General features: G+C 51.2%; 1 protein-coding gene and 1 pseudogene across 4 annotated transcripts in view; both read right to left on the bottom strand.

Moving 5' to 3' along the window:
- Positions 1–22493, bottom strand: part of Mgll (monoglyceride lipase) — a 123728-nt gene that overhangs the window by 5825 nt on the left and 95410 nt on the right. For all 4 annotated transcript variants that reach the window (XM_045152751.1, XM_045152753.1, XM_004665120.3 and 1 more), the window contains exons 5-7: positions 21865–21975; positions 9603–9692; positions 139–354 (exon numbers count right to left, since the gene is read on the bottom strand). In XM_045152751.1, coding sequence (XP_045008686.1) covers positions 139–354; positions 9603–9692; positions 21865–21975 — 417 coding nt within the window. The remainder of the gene's footprint in view (positions 1–138; positions 355–9602; positions 9693–21864; positions 21976–22493) is intronic.
- Positions 5439–5593, bottom strand: LOC123462002 (annotated as a pseudogene).

Raw genomic sequence — 22493 nt, 5'->3', positions numbered from 1 at the left:
CCTTCCTTCTCCACATCCTGTCCGTCCTTTAGGGAGGCCCATCATGCAAAAGGCCCAGCTAGGGACACACAAGTCATTAGAGTCCTTCCTAGCCAGGCTGGCCCTACTTCCAAAGGGACACAGCCTTCTGGCCCTCACCTTCAGCGTCTTGTCCTGGCTCCGGGCCGAGTCCATGAGCAGGTAGGCCCCCTTGCTGTCACATAGCCTATCCGCAGAGCCCTGTAGCAGCAGGAAGGGCAGCGTCAGCTTGGGCAGCGCGCGTTCTACCCGCGAGACGGCATTCATCAGCTGGATGCCGAAGCACACCTTCAGCCCCGCGCGGCAGATGAGGGGGTCCGAGTCATACAGGTCGACCTGAGGGGAGAAGAAGGTTTGTCAGCTTGAGGAGACAGTCTGCCCAGGGGGTCATGCATCTCTCTGCTCAAAAGTGGCTTCAGTTCAGGTGCTTGGTCTGGGGGACCCACAGAGGCCAGCCTGGGCTGTACAGCAAGACCCTGCCTCAAAATACAACAAAACTGGGCTGGAGAGATGGCTTAGTGGTTAAGCGCTTGCCTGTGAAGCCTAAGGACCCCGGTTCAAGGCTCGATTCCCAAGGACCCACATTAGCCAGATGCACAAGGGGGCGCATGCGTCTGGAGTTTGTTTGCAGTGGCTGGAGGCCCTGGTGTGTCTCTGCTCTCTCTCTCTCTCTCTCTGCCTCTTTCTCTGTCTGTTGCTCTTAAATAAATAAATAAAAATAATTTTAAAAACATTTAAAAAAACTAAGCCCAGTGTGGTGGCACATGCCTTTAATACCAGTACCTGGGAGGCAGAGGTAGGAGGATCGCCATGAGTTAGAGGCCACCCTAAGACTACATAGTTAATTCCAGGTCAGCCTGAGCCAGAGTGAGACCCTACCTTGAAAATAAAATAAAACAAAACAAAACAAAAGAAGACTGGTGTCATTTGCTTCGATTGCTTTACTCAAGAGTAGCTCAGAGGATGCTGAGAAATCGTGTCTTGTTTCCTTTTCCATCTTCCAACTTGGTGTCTGCCCAGATGGATCTGGGGAACCGTGGGCCATGCTGGAAAGCAGGAGGTCAGGGTGGGGAGCCCCCAAGGGTGTTGCAGCAAGCCTCTTGCCTCATGGGCTTCAGGAAAGTGGTTGTTCTGGGCCTCAGGGGCTTAGGACTACAGAAGACTGGGGTTAATGGCTATCCCTACCCCCCCACCAGATGTGTCCAGAAGCTTGGCCCTCCTTCAATCAGCAGCTTGCCGGGGGTCTGACTCCCACACTCACACTGGAGGCCCAGAACTAGCCATTTTCAGGCTCTCCCCAATATTTCTGGCCAGGACCAGTCTGCCCTCTTTGGCTTGCTTTGCCTTATGGCTCGATTTCTCCTGTTTGGGGGATAGTTCAGAAACTTATTTGGGACTTGAGGTGAGATCTTTGCCCCACAGAGTGTCTGAGAAGTTTCTGGAAGCCTTCTGGACTCCTAAAGGTAGGCATGAAGCCATGATGCCCCTTTCTCTTTCAGTGGGCTCTGGTCAGGTTGGAGACAACCACTTGGCAGGATCTGGGTAAGGGGCAAAGAGAACTGCCTGTGAGGCAGTAGGGGGTCTCTGGGCTCTAACTCAGGCTCACCCCTTCTGCTGCCACTATCTGAGCTTCAATTCCAGATCCATATGAGAAGGGACAAGCTGTCCTGCAGTCACCCTGACATCCTGGATTCCTTCCCATGCCAGGCAGGGACTGAGCTCCACCAAACAGACCATTTGTGATGAGCTACACGAGACGGATTAGCCACTTCCTGCAGCCGATCTGGCGTGGACCCCACGGGGCCAGGCCATCTGTTCGGCAGGCCAAGAGGACTCGAGACTGGCAGGGCAGTGCAAGGGCTGTGAGGGGTGGGGGGATCCAGTCATAGGCCCAGGCTATTGTGGGCACTCCTTCGAAGCCCACAAGGAGCCTTGTTTGGTAGAGAGCTGTGAGGACCCCAGAAGAGCTCTGAGCTCAAGGTTGGCGGGGTCCTGACACCATCAACAAGAGCAGCAGCAATGTCTGTGTTGTGAACCAGAAGCTCACCCAGTGCTCAGCATGAGGCCAGGGAGGGCTGTGCAGCATCTTGCTGTGGGCAGCAATAACAGCTGACACCCGAGCTATTGCTCTGGGCATGGCGTGGAGGGTTAATGCATCTGATCACTCACTTGGTCTTCATAACCACCTCAATGGAGGCATGGCTATTATCACCCATGTTATGCTGGTGAGGAAACCGAGGCACGGACAGGTCTAATAACCATTTGTTATTAGCATCCCAATTCCCGCTGCCACTTTTGAATCTTTGGCACTCAGCAAGCCATATAACTTCCCAGATAGACTACATGTCTCAGCCTCTCTTGCAGCCAAGTGCGGACACGTGACCATGTCCTCCCCAAAAGAAGGCAAGCAGAAGGGCTGGGCATTCATTCTGTGAGTCAAGGGCTTGCTTTATCTTCTAGGGGCCACAGCAGCAAAGGGGTGCCCTTGGAAGATGCCAGTAGCAGAATGGATGTATACAGTAGAGAAGGCTTCCTCACTCTTCCTCACTCTTACCAGCCTCACCCACTCATGCTGCATGAACTCCTCCAGGCTCTGGGAACCACAGCCCCGTAGGCTCCAGCCTTCCTGGTGCCCTGTGTCCCCGATTCATATTCTTCCAGAGGCTTGGCTCTGTTTTCCCAGAGCATCCTAGCATGCCGGGTCCCTGGGGAGTCTGCTCCGGGGTTTAATTGCTCCTATGGCCTGGTCACTTCCTGCAAGTGGCTTCATTTCCACGTTTGGGTCACGTAGGCCTTGTTTACACAGTGGCCTTCTGGGGAAGGAGCACCAGCTATGTGGGGGAGAGGACAGAAGGACAGACCACAAATAGAACCACATAGCTAGGGCTAGAAGGGACTGAGGGTCAGGGGAAATTCAGTCATGGAGGAAAGAGAAGGGCTGTGTCCTATGGGGAGACTGAGGCTCAAGGACCCATACCCTCCTTCTAGTAGCAATGCTGGCCCAGTCAGTACCCCCCCACACTTTTCTTCTTTTTAGGGGTGGAACCCAGGGCCTCAGGCATGGCTAGCAAGTACTCTAGTCCAAGGCAGCCCATGAAACATTTTTGGAATATTCTTGGTTATCTCAGAGGCAAAGAGGGGTCAAGCATGGGTGGAAAGTAGCTGTGGCCATGTAGGATCAACATCTGGCAGACAGCATCCCATGGGTTTGTAGGAGACCTCTGTGTTGTCTCTTATAGCACATGTGACTCAGTGACCTCAAGTAAAGAGTTTCCAAACAAATGAACACACACCAAGGGCCATCTCTGATCTGCCTTTCATCACCAGCTCCACCCCCTGCCTCCAATCTCTTGTCTGGACCAGGTTCTCCCACCAGCTGAGAGCAGAGCATTCTTCTGGGGATCTGGGTCCAAGAGCCACATCTTGAATCCAGGTAACAGTGTCTGTGGAGCCATCATTAACTAGAGCTGCATGCCTTTCCTCAGGGGCAAGGGTAAGCCCCTAGCCTTCCTGTATTTCTGTGCCCCCAATGGGGGCCCTTCTGTGGTTTCCAGTGGGTTAAACTGCATGGGCCTTGGATATGTCCCTGTCACTCTGGAAGTCTTGGCATCTCCCTGTTCCTAGCCCTGAGGCTCTGTGAGGTTGGACTTATAGCCAGGGACTGCCCGCTGGGGCTTAGGGCCCTGAACTCAGCTACTGCTGGAGGAAACTGAACCTGTGTCCACAAACACAGCCATGGCCCTCAGTGCAGTCCACACGTGGGTCCCTCAGGGAGAGCACTTCACCTGTCCCATGATGAGTGAGGCTGAGCCCTTGCTCTTGTGCCAGGTGTTGGATTCATCTTCCCAGCGACACCATGATGTAAAGTGCTGTCCAAGAGGAGACTCAGAGAAGTCAGGTGACTCACTCAAGGCCCATCAGCAGGCCAGAGTCAGAGGCAGGCTAACCATGAAGGTGGTCTGCGGCCGCCACCAGCACTTCCGCGTCTCTTATGTGCTCGTGGCTTCTGCCCTTACCAGGCAGCTTTTCCAGCCCCTCACTTGTGGCTGGTAGCCTCATCAGTTGTCCACTCTCTTTTAGCCAAGACTTCACTAGGAAGCATAGGCCTTCCCAGAGTTCCCCTGGGCCATGCTGGCTCTTGGTTTCTGACCCTGGTCTGTACTAAGTGTGTCCACGTCCAACCCATGCTCCATGATAAGTCTGGTTGTATTGAAGGCCAGCCTCAGGAGGGCCTGGGTGGGGACTAGTAAAGTGAATGAGAGTTCAAGATGTTCCCTCACACCGAGGCCATGGAGCTGAACGACCAGCACACAGCAGATGTGCCGTGATCCGCTGGGCTGGGGCTGGTGGGCCACCCACTGGCTGAGGCACTGTTCACTACTGGCATCCCACAAGGGTTTGCTGCTTTTAGCATGGCAGAGACGAGCAGGCCCTGCTTAACATGAGGCTGAGTCTCCACTGCCATGGTCTCACTGGCTCTGGCCAGTGCAGTGGCACTCCACCTTGGAGGCTGACGGTCATGCACCAGACCAGAGCCACTGGAAATAAGCTGTTATTTCTGCTTTCCTCTCTTTTTAAGGGTAGTAGTGAATTTCTGTTGCTTTAGATACACAGGTATGTTCCAGGCAATATAAGATGTGAATAGTAGGGAGGTTTGTAATGAAGCCTGCTGTGAAAACTCAGCTGGCTGAAAGCCTGGGTTTAGAGACAGTTTGTGGCAGGAGGTGCCCTGGGACAGAGGGGCAGTTGGAGCTGTCATGAGCTATGTTGTTCCCAGTTGAGGACCTTAGTCTGGCCAAGGTCCTCGAGACCTAGGGGGTGCCTTCTGAGGTCACCTGGCAATGTACTCATGGGGATGGGGAGAGGCCTAGCCCCTGACCTGACTACCTCTAGGTGGAGGCAGGGAGAGGCACCCAGCATAGAAGCTACTGGAAACTCAGCTGGTTGCTCTCCAACTGGCTCACTGGTGGTGTAATCTTAGTTGTTGTTTTGGCTTTTTTTTTTTTTTTTTGAGGTAGTGTCTCACTCTAGCCCAGACTGACCTGGAATTAACTATGTAGTCTCAGGGTGGCCTCAAACACACTGTGATCCTCCTACCTCTGCTTCCTGAGTGCTGGGATTAAAGGCATGAGCCACCACGCCTGGCTGGTTTATCTGTTTTTTAAAACATTATTTATACACTTATTTAAGACAGACAGAGAGAGAGAGAGAGATAGGGAGAGAGAGGGAGAGAGAGAAAGAGAATGGGTGTGCCAGGGCCTCTATCCACTGCAAACCAACTCCAGACGCACATACCACCCTGTGCACCTGGCTTACATGGTTACTAGGAAATCAAATTTGGGTCCTTAGGTTTTGCAGACAAGTGCCTCAACTATTAAGCCATCTCTCTAGCCCTGGTTTGTTTATTTGTTTATTTATTTTATTTTTTTTCCCCCACTACCACAAGTTACACAGTTGAGTTTTCCACATTTGGGAAAATTGCAGGGGTCAGCATATCCGGAGCGCAATGGACAAACAAGCCTTGCCCTGGGCAAACCACCTTCATGATCATGCATCTCCTCTGCCAGGTAAGTGTTTTTTGTTTGTTTGTTTGCTTTTTAATTTTTGAGACAAAGTTTCACTTTAGCCTAAACTGACCTCAAACTCATGAGGATCCTTTCAAGTACTGGGATTAAAGGTGTGAAGGTATGAGTCAACAACGGCTCATCTGGGTATTTGTGGAGAGCAAAGATTAAGCAGAAAGACAAACACTTCCTTCTGCAAACAGCTTCCCAGGCTCCTATACAGGGTGTGCTCTGCATTTCTCCCACAGGCCACAGAGACCAGCTGGTGGCTTGAAGCACTCAGTGCATCTGCTTGTGAGTAACTGCCCATGGTTTGGGGCTCAGCAGCCTCTCTTCCCTCCTCCCACGCCCTTAGGCAGGTATCTATTCAGAATCACTGTGGTGACTTTTGGATGGGAGGTCAACCCCCCTGTGGAAATGCAGCATTGGGTGTTGAGGTTCTCACCATGGCCCTCAAGGCAGACAAACATAGTGAGCGCCCAAACAGAGCACAGGGACTTACATTCAAATCCTGCCTTGCAGGCTGTGTGCTGCTGGGTGAGTAACTTGCCCTCTCTGGGACAAGACTTCCACAAATTCAAATGCCAGTATTAAGACTATTAAAAATAAATATAATAAAAATACGATGATGACTAACTGGGTTATGGTGAGACTGGCGAGGCTCTGCTGTCTGGCACAGAGGGTCTGACTGCTGTGCCCTGAGAGAATGGAGACTACAAGAAGGCTCTTACTCCAGAGGTTTCAACATGCAGTGTGCCTCTGGGCTGGAAGTTGTGAAGTGACCCTAATACCTGGGAAGGTTGAGAGGCCCTCATCACAGCAAACCCCAAACATCTCGCGGCTGGCATCCCGCCTCAGAGCCACCTGCTTCCCCAGACACTGTTTCCCAGCCGTGCTGTGTGCTCATGCCCAGCCACGTTCTCCGTGGCTCTGAATGGGTTTGCCAGCTCAGCTCGTTAGGGGAACGGTGGTTGCTTGGCTCTTTGAGGCTTTTATAGCTGCAGGGTTCCATGGGAAATATGTCAGCTAGAGATGGGCCTTGAGACTCGTGCTGGGTGTTCCCAGGCAATGCTGCTATTTTTAACTCCCCGTGAGGTTCAAAGGCAGAGTCCAGCTGGGTGGTGAATGGAGCTGACCCTCTGTTGAGGAACGAGGCTCCTGCCCCACCTTCCAGCGACAGTCCGATCATCACGCTGCCCAGTGCCTCGGTCCTGTGTCTTCCACCTTGAAATGGCTCAGGGTCTCTGTCAGGCCTGCGCCAAAGTTCCCCTCATTTCAAACGTGGGGAAAACCCCTGCCACATGCTACTTTTCACCAGAGAAGGTTGGAAGCCCGTTGCCTTATTTCTTTTTCCCCCACTTCACTTTTCAGAGGAGAAGAACGACCTCAGAGGGAAAGTTCCTGACTCTGTCCCTTCAACTGGGCTCACCAGAGACTGCTCATTTAAGTTGGAACCATTATTTGAGATGTGGGCAGGTCAGAGCCCGCCCCTCCCCCCCGCCACATGAAGTAGATGATGCCCACGGAGCAACAACCCTCAGTGTAGCAAGGAAGAAAAAGCTTTGCTATCAGATATGTGGCTGGAACAAGGCACCAAAGCACAGACTTGCTGATCACCCAGGCTTGCATCCCAGCCCTGCCCCTGATGTCTGTCACCCTTGGACAGTTACCTGCTCTGGGTCTCACTCTCCTTTCCCAGGGGGCTGCCTGGACTTCGTCCGTGTCAGGGCCAAACCTGACAGAAGATGGCTCATTTTTGCTTTCTTGGACCCTGGGCCTTTTCTTTTTAAATTAAAAAAAAAATTTTTTTTTTTTTTTTCTGAGATAGGGTCTCACTTTAGCTCAGGCTGACTTGGAATTCACTCTGTAGTCTCAGGGTGGCCTCAAACTCTCGGCGATCCTCCTACCTCTGCCTTCTGAGTGCTGGGATTAAAGGCGTGCACCACCACGCCTGGCTGATATTTTTTTAATTTTTATTTTGGCAGGGGGGTGGGGAGAAAGTTGGTGTGCCAGGGCCTCAGCCACTGCGATCAAATTCCAGATGCTTGTGGCCACCTAGTGGATATATGCAACCTTACACTTGCCTTACCTTTGTATGTCTGGCTAATGTGGGATCTGGAAAGCTGAACATGAGTCCTCAGGCTTCAAAGGCAAGTGCCTTAACCACTAAGCTATCTCTCTAGCCCCCACTATACCTTTTCTACTTTTCAGAATTTTTTACTCAAAGATTAACCCAGAAAGACCAGAGGCTACACCTGCCAGCCCTGGTGAGTCAAATCTAGCCTCAGTGTGTGGATAGCAGCTTAGACTTAGAGACTCTCTGGGATCCTTCCACACCCCTCCCCATGAATTCTGTGTTTTGTTCTTGGCTGAGGATGGGACCCAGGGCTTCAAGTGAGCCCCACTGCTGAGCTGCACCTCCAACCCCCTGCCTGACTTCTATATCACTGGCCCCACAGGCTGGAGCACTCCATCCAACCTCAGCACACCTCATGAGATGTCCTCCTCCCTCCAGGCCACCCCCCCCCAAAAAAAAAGCTAGAAGCTGGAATCCCACTGCCTGGGGAAACTGGTGAGGGCACTGGAATGCCAGAGCCTTCCTCCAATCTCCCCTCCACCCCCACCCCACCAACCCAGGGCCTTAGGAAGTTTGGGATTTAGTGGTTTTTAAGCTCCTATGGCAAGAAGAGAAACAGGAAGAGGAGTGGTAAACTGGTGTCTTAGTCCTGAGGGTAATTCTGGTATCTGCCACATGCTCAGGGGTTGGTGGCCACCCCAGTGCCATACGAAGCAGGTTCTCAGGCTAGCCTACCAAAGCTGAACCCCAGGCAAGTCTTCTCACTGCTCTGAGCTGTTTGCTCAGCTGCAGAATGGGTGGGTCCGTCCTTCCTGGAACCACTATCACTACCTTCCTCTCCCTCAGTGCGGAGTTTGGGTGGGGCTAGCCCCTCACCTTTTCTGAACAGGTCCTTAGGTCCACGTATCAGCCAGCCAGAGTGAGCCCGAGGCTCCTGCTGGAAGAACTGCTATTTTTGTACCTGGCTTGCTCAGGTAATGTGGCCCATGGTCTCCTTCTCCTACCTGGGGAAAGCCTGGCTGGGCATGATGCCTAGCAGGGGTGCTGAGAGTCCAAGACAGAAACATGGAGAACAGGCTTTTACACAAATTTTAAAAATACTTTACTTATTTGTTATTTATTTTAGAGAGACTGAGAGAGAGAAAGAGAGGGAAAGAATTGTTGTGTCAGGGCCTCAGCCACTGCAATCATCAAACTCTAGATGTTTGCACCACCTAATGGGCATGTGCGACCTTGTGCTTGCCTCACCTTTGTGTGTCTGGCTTATGTAGGATCTGGAGAGGTGAACACAGGTCCTTAGGCTTTGCAGGCAAATGCCTTAACCATCTCTCCACCTCTTTCTTATTTATTTATTTTGTTTTTTTGAGGTAAGGTCTTATTCTAGCTCAGGCTGGCCTGGAATTCACTAAGTAGTCTCAGGCTGGTCTTGAAATTCACAGCAATCCTTATTTATTTATTTTTTTGAGAGAGAAAGAGACAGATAGAGATGGGAGGGCAGCGGGGTGGGGGGGGAATGGGTGCATTGGGACCTCTAGCCACTGCAAATGAACTCCAGACGCATGCACCACCTTATGCATCTGGCTACACATGGGTATTGGGGAATCAAACCTGAGTCATTTGGCTTTGCTAGCAAGTGCCTTAACTGCTACTCCATCTCTCCAGTCCTTTTACACAGTTTTGATGCCCTGGATCCAGCCATGCCTGAAGCCTTGTGCTCCAGTTATCAATAAATCCACTTTTGCTTTGGGTTTCTGTCACTTACAACCAAGAGAGACCTGACTAATCCACACACCATTTCCTCAGCTTGTCTCGGGCAGAGCTCAGACTAACCCCCAAAGCCAAGGATAAAACCTCTAGCTCCAAAGGGCAACAGAATGGCAGGGACAGGGCCAAGCCTGAACCACTAAGCCCCAGAGCACCTCTGCATCTCCCCAGATACTCACCTCAGCCTTATTACGAGAGAGCACACTGGAGTCAATGGGTCCCAGGGACAGGTTTGGCAGGACAAGATTGAGCACTTTCGCAGCAAGGACCTGGGCAGGGAGGCAAAACAGGAGCTATGAGAGTGACCTGTGCTCACTGGAGAGCTGTGTCCAAGCTGAACACAGCTTTACCAGGGCTGAGCCTCAGATGCTCAGAACCCAAGGATGAGGCTCCCGGTTTAGGCACCTTGGCCCCAGCTTGGCATGGGGTGGGCACCACACTGTAGTGGCCATCAGGCCCGTCTCCTGCCTACTCTGGATTCTGTGTGGATGCAATCACACATCCTCTGCAACTGTGAATTGCAATAAAGAGCTATGCCTTGGGATGCAGCTCTTTCCCAGCAGTCAAATACCACAGCAGGGGCAGAATCACCGGATGGGCTGCGAGCAAGGGAAGCAGGGCAGCTCGGATCAGAAAGAGTTATGGATCAGTTTGTAGCTTGCTTCTACTTCATGGAAAGAGAAGCCACCATCAGCCTGACCAGGAGGTTATGGGGCACAAGAAAGGCTCCCTACATTTGATTCCTGGCTCTGAAGGCCAGGCCCTCATTGCTAAATCTCCTTTGCTTCAGCTGACAATGAGAACCTTGTCACCCCGCCCCCCAAGAGGAAGGTTAATGACATAGTGTGTACAAAAGATGTCCAGCAGGCACTTGACTCAGGTCTCAGCCCACCCCCTTTCTGGAGGTCCTGTTCCCGGGAAGGCCCGGGACCCAGATCTCACATGTTGCCTTCAGAGGGGGGCTGTTTTCATTTCTGCAATGTGTGTGGACACTTGGGTGGTCTTTTCAAAGTGAGATGTGAAATGCTGAGAGTAGAATGGACTGGAGTTGCCAAGAGGTGAGTTCTCAGGAGGCATGGTGGGCCCTTGATGGAGGGTGGGCTGTGATATCACTCAGGTCTTCCTTCTAGCGTGGGGGCTTGGCAGTAGATGCCCTGTCCTTAGATATTGACTCCATCCTGTGAACGAGGCTTGACCCTCACTCAGCAGATGAGAAAACAGAGGTTAGGCAATCTGTGGTCAGCAAGTACCGGATAAGGATGAGTGTGTCCTTTCTGCCTCACGACCTGGGGCTCTATCTGTCTATCTTTGTGAAGGCAGCTGAGAGCTCCAGTTCTTCCTCTGGGCAATCAGCCATCATAGCCACTGCTATTTTCAAGGTAACACTACGGCTGGCCTCTCCTAGCTTCTCTTCAGACCCATACCTATCCCACCTCCTCTGTCCTCACTGCTCATCAGCCACTAGGGGCTAGGCAGAGAGCAAAGCCTGCTCTACTCCTAAAGTACCAAACAATCATCTGTCGCCAAAGGGGAGGAATCAGTAATTCCCTTTTAAAAAAAAAAAAAATCTTTTTTTTTTTTTTTGGAGGTAAGGTCTCATTCTAGCTCAGGCTGACCTGGAATTCATTATGTAGTCTCAAGGTGGTTTTGAACTTATGATGATCCTACTACTTCTGCCTCCTGAGTGCTGGGTTTAAAGGCATGCGCCACCATACCTGATTCCTCTTAACTTTTTTTTTTTTTTGTTATCAGAGAGAGAAAGAGAGTGAGCAAGAGATAAGAGAGAACTGGCACACCAGGGCCTCTAGCCACTGAAATTGACTCTAGATGCGAGTGTCATCTTATGCACATATACAACCTTGTATGCTTCTGTCACCTTGTGTGTCTGGCTTATGTGGACCTGGAGAGCCAAACATGAGTCCTTAGGCTTCACAGGCAAGCGCCTTAACCGCTAAGCCATCTCTCCAACCCAGGAACTTCCTTTTGGTGTGAGAGTGGCCCCGTCTCTGAGAAAAATCACAGCTTGTTGTACCTAGACCCTGGACATCCAAGCAAGCAAACTTCACTCACATTGGCCACTGCCATTGTCAGACTACCAGAGTGTCCCTGAGCTCTGGGCTCCAATGCTGGGCAGTTCTGTGTAGACCCAGGACTCCAGCTGAGCAACCTGATGGGTTCCACAGTCTGAAGCCACCAGGGGTGGACATGGCATGTCTATGCATGTAAGAGTTGGGTTTTGTGGAACAACGCTGTGCACATTTGTGGGAAGGAAAGGGCTCAGGATGTGGGAACACTACAGCAACACTTGGGCACCCTCAGGGGTGCCCCTTTAGGAACCTAACTCTAACTACCCGAAGTTACAGAATATAAATATGAAGAGAAAACAGCAGTTAGATGCGGGAGGCCATGGGCAGAGGTCCTGTGGACTCCAACTACAGCAGGGCAGCAGAACAGGCACTGCCCATGCCTGCCAGGCAAAGCCAGGGAAAGGCCACACGCTGCTCCCACCGCTGCTGTACTATGTCCACAGCCCACAGCTGCCATGGTTGATGGCTCATGGGGAAGATTAGTGTTTTCAACTGTATTCACGGGGAGACAGCAGGAAAGGGACAGCCAAGGGTAGACCAGCAAGGCAGACAGACAGAGACCACCTTAGCACCACCTCTGTGACAGAGAAGGAGGAAGACGATAAATAGGGCCAGTTCCAATTCATTTGAGCCACCACCAGATTCCTCTCTTGCCACCTGTCACCCCAATCCAAGTGGAACCGGGTATAGGGAGGCTGGCCCATCTTCAGGATGGTCATCTGCTCAGACACACTTACCTTGGTTCTTGAATCTATGCTTCTGCTGTGGCACCCCCTTCCACTACCCCCACCGCCAAAACAATGACCCCCTGAAGTGGCCAAGCCTCCAGCCCTGGCTCTCCAGTGGACGCTGTAGGTGTGGAGGTTAGGGAGCAGGAGCAGGCAAGGCAGAGAGCACCCACATCTGCTTCCAGAGAGAATTCTAGGGCAAATCACTCAGGGAGTAGTCTTTCTTCCTCCACTAACAAGGGACACTTGGGCAGCTCAAGGAAGCTTTTAAGAAAGGGTAGCAGGGGAGACAGCTGCTTCTGGAAACATAATTGCTTCCCAGAATGAGCAATGAGAGGGGGCTGTCACCCTCCCCCCGACACACATGGAGATGAACTGTGAACTACCTTTCCAGTGTAGAGAGCCAATTGGCAGATATGCACACTGCCTGGGTCTGGAGATGGGAGGTAGGGCTACTGTGCCAAGGCCCCTTGAACACTTGCTGCCATGGGACTCACACGGGTGGTAGCTGTCCTTTCCCTGCTGCAGTTTCTGGTGCTCAGGACCAGCTAGTGATAAGTCCAGTGTTGGCTGTGTGGGTGAAGATGTTAGTGTCCTAGCAACAAGAATCACTCCCTTATCACAGATGTCGATGAGGCCCACCCCACCCTGCAGAGACAGTCCTTTGTCAAAGTCAAGGTCTGCCCCACATGATGCCACTGTGAGAACAGAAAAGCCTCAGTGCATCCTTGGCTGTGGAAGACCTGGGTAAGAGTCAACCCCAGGGAGAGCCTGGGAGAGGCCTCAAGTAGATGCCCATTCCTGGAAGCTCCTTGCTGACCTCAGTGCAGGCACAGTACGAGTCATGCTGACAACAGGCTCAGATGTTTGTGCAGCAATGACCTTCAGCTCTTCCTAGTTTCTGCACAGTGAGTCCCAAGTCACCTACCTACCTTCCTTCCTTCCTTCCTTCCCTCCTCCCTCCCTCCCTCCCTCCCTCTCTCCCTCTCCCTCTCCCTCCCTTCCTCTCTCTTTCTCTTTCTTTCTAAAGATTCATATTTACTTATTTATTTATTAGAGACAGAGAGAGGGGGAGAGAGAGACAGAGAGTAAGAATGGGCATGCCAAGGCCTCTAGCCACTGAAAATGAACTCCAGACACATGTGCCACCATGTGCATCTGGTTTACGTGGAACATGGAGAAATGAACCTGGGACCTTAGGCTTCGCGTGCAAGCATCTTAACTACTAAGCCATCTCTCTAGCTTCACATTTCTTTCTTCAAAAAAAAAAACTATTTGCAAAGCGTGGTGGCACACGCCTTTAATCCCAGCACTTGGGAGGCAGAGGTAGGAGGATTGCTGTGAGTTCAAGGCCACTCTGAGACTCCATAGTGAGTTCCAGGTCAGCCTGGGCTAGAGTGAGACCCTACCTCGAAAAACCAAAAAAAAAAAAAAAAAATTATTTATTTATTTTGTTTTTTGGGGGTAACGTCTCACTTTCTAGCCCAGGCTGTCCTGGAATTCACTATGGAGTCTCAGGGTGGCCATGAACTCATGGCAATCTACCTACCTCTACTTCCTGAGTGCTGGGGTTAAAGGCGTGCACCACCATACCCGGCTTTAAAAAATATTTTTATTGGGGCTGGAGAGATGGCTTAACAGTTAAGTGCTTGCCTGTGAAGCCTAAGGACTCGGGTTTGAGGCTGAATTCCCCAGGACCCATGTTAGCCAAATGAACAAGGGGGCACACGCGTCTGGAGTTCGTTTGCAGTGGCTGGAAGCCCTGGCGCGCCCATCCTCTGTCTCTCTCTATCTGCCTCTTTCTCTCTCTGTCACTCTCAAATAAATAAATAAAATTTTAAAAATATATTTTTATTTATTTGTAATGAGAGAGGGAGAGGAAGAGAGAGATTGGGCACCCCAGGACCTCCTGCTGCAGCAAATGACTTTCAGCTTGTGTATCTGAGTACTGGAAGATTGAACCCAGGCTGGCAGGTTTTGCAAGCAAACACTTTAACTGCTGAGCAATATCTCTAGCTCCTAGGTCACATTTCTAAAAGCATCCCCTTAGATGGAGGCAAGGCTCCTCTGGACAGTACCCTCACCGCTTAAAGCAGCTCAGGGGCTTTAATAGCCTCCTCCCTCTAAAAATCCGAGGAAGACAGAGGGCTAGTCCTGAGGGGTGGGACACTGGACAGTGGCATGGCTCTCTTTCCCTCCTGTTCTGTTAAGGCTACATGACTGCATGAGGGAGAAGGGAGGGCAGGGGCGAAAGGCCTCAGGCTGATTGAATGGAGGAGAACAGGGGTGCTGAGAGGCCGCCATGAGGCAGAGTGATGAGCGGTTGTGGGAGGGAAAGCACCGTGGCAGATCCCACACCCAAGCAGAACAAGGTGGGCTGGGTTACCCCAGCCGGCTCCACACAGTAGTTGCAACCAGGTCCCTAAGCCTCCACAGCAGCCCCATGCTCCGCTCCCTCGTCCCAGGAGAGGCGGAAGGCAGGGTCGTGCTCACCCATAGTTCGTAGGTTACTAATGGGATCCAAGCCATTGCCGTTCTTGATGTCCTTTCCACCAACTCTTTCAAGATCTTCCAGTTGTCCTGCAGGGTGTGGAGAAGCCTTGAACCCCATCTCAGGAAGAGGAGGCCAAGGTGAGCTCCACTGCTGGGCTGAGCTGCCTACCCTCCCAGTGATCCTAATAGGCAAGCCAGCCGGGCCTGACGTTGGAAGAGGCCTGACTGAAATGAAGAAATCAGATTCGGAGGCCTGTGACCTTGAGGTGAAACTCTGGCTCTGAATCCTTGAAAGAGTCCTTGATCCTGCTACTCTCCATCTTTAAAAACATCCTATTTGCAGGCTCAGCAGTTGGGTGCAAGCCTGAGGGCCTATGTCTAGAACCATGCCAACGGCTGGCTGTGGCCGCACACGCCTGTCACCCAGTGTTGTGGGGCACAGAGACAGAACTACTGGGGCTTCCAAGTGACAAGCTCCAGAATCAGCAAGAGACTGTCACAAGTTAAAAACATAGGCGGCTGAGTGATGATGAAGACGGGACACCCCATTTTTCTCCTCTGGCTGTCTCGGGTGAGCCCACGGGGCACTGCAGGCAAGCTCACACTGTGCTACACCAGCGCATACACCTGCATGCACCACACACACAAGCCACACCCCCCCCCACATCGCATACAAACCACTTACTGGCATATATTCATTACAAAGTGATGGGTTTCATAAAGATATTTTTTAATTTTTTTTGTTTTATTTATTTATTTATTTGAGAGTGACAGACAGAGAGAGAAAGGCAGATAGATAGATAGATAGATAGATAGATAGATAGATAGATAGATAGATAATGGGCATGCCAGGGCCTCCTGCCACTGCAAATGAACTCCAGATGTGTATGCCCCCTTGTGCATCTGGCTAACATGGGTCCTGGGGAACTGAGCCTCGAACTGGGGTCCTTAGGCTTCACAGGCAAGTGCTTAACCGCTAAGACATCTCTCCAGCCCATAAAGATCTTTTTTTTTGTTGTTGTTGATTTGTTTTTCTAGAGGTAGGGCTTCACTGTAGTCCAGCTGACCTGGAATTCACGGTTTTCTCAAGGTGGCCTCGAATTCACGGTGATCTTCCTACCTCTGCCTCCCGAGTGCTGTGATTAAAGACATGCGCCATCACGCCCGGCTACAGAACTTTTAAAAATATTTTTAAATCTTATTTGAGAGAGAGAGAGAGAGAGAGAGAGAGAGAGAGAGAGAGAAGGCAAGCCAGAGCTTCCAGCTTACTGTAAATGAGGTCCAAATGTATGTACCACCTTGTGCATCTGGGAACTGAACCCTGGTCCTTAGGGTTTGTAAGCAAATGCCTTAACCACTAAGCCACTCTCCAGTCCTCATAAAGATATTTTAGTTCAAGCATATCATGAACTTTGCTTGTGTTAGCCTATGGCTCTCTCCTCTGGCCCCTCCCACAAGTCTTCCTTCTCCCAGATTCTCTTCTCCTTTCTACTTTCGTGCTGTGTGTAGGTGCATGGGTGTGGGAGTTTGCACACGCATGGGCACGTGTGTGTGTAATCTAGGTTCCATATATGAAAAGGATCATGATATTTGTCATTCTGGCTCTGACTTATTTCATTTAACATGTTATCTCCAGTTGTATCCATCTTCCTGCAAATGACATAATTTCATTCTTCTTAATAGCTGAACAAAACTCCACAGTGTATTTATAGCACATTTTTTTTAAATCAATCCATCTGTTGATGGACATCTAGGTTGGTTCCCTATCTCAGCTGCTGTGACAAGTGCAGCAGTAAACACAGATGTGCGGGTGTCTCTGTGGCTGATTTGGAGTCCTTTGGTTTATCCCCAGGAGTGGTACAACTGGAGCACATGGTAGCCTAGGTCTTCATTTGTGACACAGGGACAAGAAACTCAGCCTTGAGGACTGTTGTGGAGGTGGATGCGCGCTTGCCCCTCAGTCTCCTTCTGTCCCTGAGGAGAAGGTCAATCAATACTTAGTCACCTGGGTGAGGAAGCAAACGGTACTCAAAGTGGAGACTTCGGGAAGCTTGTTTTGTATTGTTTCTTTGTTCTTTGAGATCGTCTTACACTGTAGCTCGGCTGGCCTTGAACTCACAATCCTGTGTGTCTTCCCTTCAAGGGTTGGAATCATAGGTGTGGGTCCTGCCTGACTCTGCGACTTGTGGTGGCGCAGTCCCTGTAAGCAGTGGCACCTCTGTGGTGACTGAGGCTGAGCAAGGCCCTGAGGGATGCTGAGTTCTTGTCCCACCCTGGGGATGTTCCTGGATCAACTGCAGTGCTCATCACTATAAATAGGAGAGACGTACACAAATATCTTTATTGATCCGAATGGTCTTAATGGCTCCCTCGGATCATTTTTAATCTTCTGCCAGTGAAGGACTTCAGGGAGAGGTAATTACCATCTCTCTTCTGTGGTTCCTGCATACTGACCTGCATGCTGGAGGCTAGGGCACCATGCCTTTCACTGGCGCAGTGTTACAAGCAGGACCACAGGATGGCCACATGTGTGCAGTGATGTAGCAAGATCCCTCGGGGTGTGTGTGTGGGGGATCAATCCAGATTTTCTTGGGCAGGAACGCTCTCCTTCTGGCAGGAAATATGTGTGCCTTTTTTTGGTGGCTTGGCACAGGGGCTGTCTAAGTAGGTGGCAAGAATACCTAGGTAGATGGCTTGCTCTCTGAGTCACAGGACTGGAACCCTGAACCCCCAGCTCAGACAGCAGGAGTCTACAGAGCACAGGTGTTCATACCCCCACTTTGTGGCCACTGCCCAACCAGCCAAAGCCGGTGGAGGCTTCTGAGTCTTACTTAACTCGCCTACAGTTGCCACCCCCTCCCCCCACTTTACCCTGGCTCCTGTATCCTGACCCCTCTGGAAGCCAGTGGCAATAGGCTTGTGACACTCAGAGAGGAAGTAACCTCTGGTCACAGGCACGTTTTTGGGTAAAAGGGGGTATCCGAGCACTCACAGATCCAGGAGGTACTCAAGCTGACCTTGAGCAAGACAATGGCCTCACTTCCTGGCCTGCAAGTGGGAAGCAATTTCCCGTCCTTGAAGGGTGGTGCTGGCTTATGGTGACAGCTTCCCTCCCCACCTTGGTGAGAGGCCCCAAGTGGCCTGGGAGTGGGACATTCTGCAGCCCTGCCCAGGCTCAGGGAACCTCAGGCAAAGAGGGTGTTGGGAGGGAGGCCTATGTCTTCATACTCTTTTCGTCATGCTAAATATGTCCCAACTTGTCTTACAAGGAGCCTCTGAGTCAGATGAAGATGGTAGCAAGATTCAGAGGTGACTGGGAATCCTCCATCCCAGGGGCATGTCTGGTCACTTTCACACCTGCCTTCATTTGAAGATTCTGTGTTCCATGTACACACACACACATGCACACACACGCACACACATGCACACATGCGCTCACATGGCAGGAGTCCACCATGAAGCCCCACGGAGCAGCCCTGCTGACTGGCTTGAGAAGCCTGAGCTCAGGACTCTGTGACACACCCTGCTGACCATGCAGTGCATCAGAGAAGGTCCTGTCCCTGCTCTCACTCAGGAGGGGACAGGCACAGGACAAGTAACTGGAAATGAATTAAAGTTATCATCAGGGACTGCTAAGCCAGGACCTGTCCCCATGGGGACCCTCTTCAAGATTTTTTTTTTTTTTTTTGAGGTAGGGTCTCATTCTAGCTCAGGTTGACCTAGAATTCACCATGTAGTCTCAGGCAGGCCTCAAACTCATAGTGATCCTCCTACCTCTGCCTCCCAAGTGCTGGGATTAAAGGCATGTACCACCATTCTGGGCTAAGGTTGTTTTGTTGTTGTTGTTGTTGTTTGTTTGTTTGTTTTGTTTTTTAATATATTTTATTTATTTATTTGCAAAGAGAGATATATAGAGAGAGAGGGCCAGAGAGGGAAAATGGGTTCACTAGGGCCCCTTATGGCTGAAAACAAATTCCAGATGCATGCAACACTTCGTGCATCTGGCTTTATGTAGGCACTGGGGAATTGAACCCAGGATGCCAGGCTTTGTGAGCAAGCACCTTTTATGGCTGAGCCATCTCCCCAAGGTTTTTTTTTTTGTGTGTGTAGTTTTTCAAAGTAAGGTCTCACTCTGGCCCAGGCTCACCTGGAATTCACTATGGAGTCTCAGGGTGGCTTTGAACTCACAGTGATCCTCCTACCTCTGCATGCTGAGTGCTGGGATTAAAGGTGTGCGCCATCACGCCCAGCCTCCCCAAGTTTTTCCAGGGAAAGACCACCAAGAAGTACAGTGCAGCATGAATAACAATCACTACCACCACAACAAAAAACCCAAACCCCTAATGAAACAGACAGGCCAAACTAAAGAAGACATAATACCCCAACATATGTGGAGCACACCCCCACTAAGGAAAGAACTAATAGGGTGTGTCCATACTGCCTAGAGCCTGTGAGCTATCTGATATCATGATCATGGCTGCCTGCCTTCCCTGGAGGCAGGCTCTTCTCCATGTCCTTTTCATCTTTTGAGTTTTGAACTGTACGCATTATTCTTCAACTTTTAAAATTAAATTTGAAGGAACAAAAAGATGTGATCCTCTATCAAAGAGTTTGTCAGGGGAGAAGGCCATGTGTGAATGGCAGCCACGTGTCCCCACGCGGGTGCATGGAAGAGTCACAGACTGTGTCAGTCAAAGGGGATTCAGGCCAAAGCCTGGAAGCAGCAGCAGACCCTGGGGTGGGGCCCTCAGCAGGCCAAGGGGAAATCTCATTTGTCTTGGTTAATCAGAGGCTTGCATCCCCCCCAGGGACCCCAGCTCCTGATTTGACAAGGTGATCTATTAGCACCAGCCTGAAAGGTCACCGTGCAGCCTCTCCCAGAAGTGCTGGAGCCCCACGGAACCCTGCAAAGAAAATATGGTAGCCCCTTCTCTGGACACAGTTGCCAGTGGTCCTGTGGCGCACTTTGTCTGAAAGGCCCTCTGGCTTTTCTCTCAGCAAAAACACTCCTTTTTTCTCTGCGAAACATCCCGGCACCCTGCTGGGACTCGGCTTCATCAAGCAAGTGTGGATCTAGGCAAATCTGTCACCCTTCCCAAGCTCTGGTGACCCGCCCCCAGCACGCCTGTCCTGACCTTTCCCTGGTCTGAGACTATGCTGGCGAGTGCACAGCGCCTGCCTGCAGCTCTCCACAGCCTGTGACCCATTGTGCACTGGTCACAGGTCTCCAAACGGAAGCCACAGGAACGCACTGGAGCTCTCTACTCCCCTTCCATGCTGAGCTCAGTTTCACTCGATTTAAAAAAGAGCCCTACCCCCACTCATGTAGCCAGCCATAAATAAAACCCATGAAGGGAGAAAGGGGACTAGTTAGGAAAAAGAAGGAGTCAGTGGGAGTGGGAGGTAGATAAGGAGGGTAATGGGGGTGAAGATCAAAATATACCATATATATGTGTGTGTATACATATATGTATAGGCTTGGTTTTTCAAGTTAGGGTCTCTCTCTAGCCCAGGCTGACCTGGAATTCACTCTGTATTCTCAGGGTGGCCTTGAACTCATGGCGATCCACCTACCTCTGCCTCCCGAGTGCTGGGATTAAAGGTGTGCTCCACCATGCTTGGCTATACTAACTATTTGTATGAATTTATCTATGTAAAGAAAGGAAAAGAGGGCTGGAGAGATGGCTTAGCGGTTAAGCGCTTGCCTGTGAAGCCTAAGGACCCCGGTTCGAGGCTCGGTTCCCCAGGTCCCACGTTAGCCAGATGCACAAGGGGGCGCACGCGTCTGGAGTTCGTTTGCAGAGGCTGGAGGCTCTGGCGCGCCCATTCTCTCTCTCTCTCCCTCTATCTGTCTTTCTCTCTGTGTCTGTCACTCTCAAATAAATAAATAAATAAATAAAATTTAAAAAATTAAAAAAAAAAGAAAGGAAAAGAACCCTGAACTTGCTGGGCCTCATGTCACACACTGCACAGGCTCCAGCTCTTGCACCTTTCTATGAGGCCGAGGTCCTCAGGGCCCTATGCGATGCCCAGGGCCTCAGCCCCTACTGTGCACTGGCAAGGTGGGCTCCTTCAAGACAGTCATGGAGTCCCTCCTTCAGGGAGTCAGGCAACCATTCTCAGCTAGACCACTGGACAGCTCCAGGCCTCTCTTTGGCCACCCCCACTGCCACTTCAAATCAAGAGCTGCTCTGTGCCCAAGGTCAGCCAAGTCTGGTCATGTGTGGAGGGCTCACTCTGAGGACAAACTTACAGGGGTTGCCTCCCTGTGTGACATCCCTATGTTGGTTCCAAGGGGACAGGGACCTAAGAGCTCACATTGGTATTTACAGGACCACTCTGTTTTGTGCCTATGGGGTGATGGTTGCCCAGTGCACCTCACTTTACTCCCCTCTGAGCACCCCGAGAGCCAGCTCAGGAGCAGCAGTCTCTGCCAGGGCTGGGCATCCTGGGAGAACAAGGGGTTGGACAGAGTTTCTCTGCCTTTAACCCTCATGCTTTCAAGGGGAGGTCTACACTGACACCATGTCCATAGCCTCATGGGGCCACTGGCTCCAGATCCTTTCTAGGGCATTATTCCTTGCTCCATTGACCTTGTCAGAAGGGCCCCAAGGCCCTAGAAAGAACAGAGTGCACTGTGCATGTGGCATCCTATATCCAGAAAGCAAAATGATGCTCATGGCCAGGAGGCTGAAAGTGCTCAGGGCAGGGGTGGAGCGGAGCTGTGGGAACAGCATGCCTGGTGTGACACTTAGGAGCCTGAAGCTCTGTTGCCTGTTCATGGTCCGCTGGGCTGACAGATATCCTGTGGAAAGCAGCTCAAGACCACATGGGACTCTTCAGCAAACGTGACTTCCTGACCAAGAATACATACAACCTTTCCTCCACTTAACTTTGGCTAGTTCAATATGCATAACAGGAAGGCACTTTTCTTTTGTCTTTATGGGAAGGCACACCTGACTTTAGGACGCGGAGCCCTGGTGGTGGCAATGTGTGACATCAGCCCAAGCCTTTGTACAACGTTGTGAAGTTCAGTGGTGGCCACAGGCCCTTTGACTCAGACTTCAGTTGTAAGTGGATACGCCCATGTCCTGGGGGCAGCAGGCTCCATCCAGACCAGGAAGACCTCTTACCTTGAAAGTGGTTGCTGATTCTGGATTGGCAAGAACCAGAGGTGAAATCAGGACCATGCCGGAGAAGAGAGTGGGCTTCTCTGCGGCAGCCAGGATGGCGATGGCGCCTCCCTGCAAGGCCAAAAGGGCAGGATAACTGCTGGGTGGCTGGCTTGTACCAGTGTGGTATTTTTAGCCACTGTAACTACAAATCCCTCCCTATCTCCCTGCTGGCTAAGAGCCCCAGAGGGGAGCTTGAGCAGAATCCATCCACGGCTGTAGCAATGAGACCTCTCTTTCTGTTGAAACAGGGTCTCTGTACCCCCAGAAGCCTAGGAATCACAGTGACCCTCCTGCCTCAGCCTCCCAAGTGGTGAGATTACAATGGGTGAGCCACATGCCTGGCTCTGAAGTTTATCTATTTGTTTTTAGAGAGAATGAATATGAGAGAGAGGGGGAAGGAATTAGCACTCCAGGACCTCAGCCACTGCAATGGAACTCCAGATGCTCATGTCACCTAGTGGGCATTTGTGGCTTTGCACTTGCTTCACCTTTGTGGTTCTGGCTTAAATGGGATCTGGAGAACGAGCATGGGTCCTTAGGCTTCGCAGGCAAGTGCCTTAACCCCTAAGCCATTTCTCCAGCCCTGC

This window comes from Jaculus jaculus, chromosome 6 (genome assembly GCF_020740685.1).
Source record: "Jaculus jaculus isolate mJacJac1 chromosome 6, mJacJac1.mat.Y.cur, whole genome shotgun sequence".
In the NCBI taxonomy this organism is placed as follows: domain Eukaryota; kingdom Metazoa; phylum Chordata; class Mammalia; order Rodentia; family Dipodidae; genus Jaculus; species Jaculus jaculus.
The sequence above is the reverse complement of the archived record's forward strand: the minus strand, read 5'-3'. Positions and strand labels throughout refer to the sequence as shown.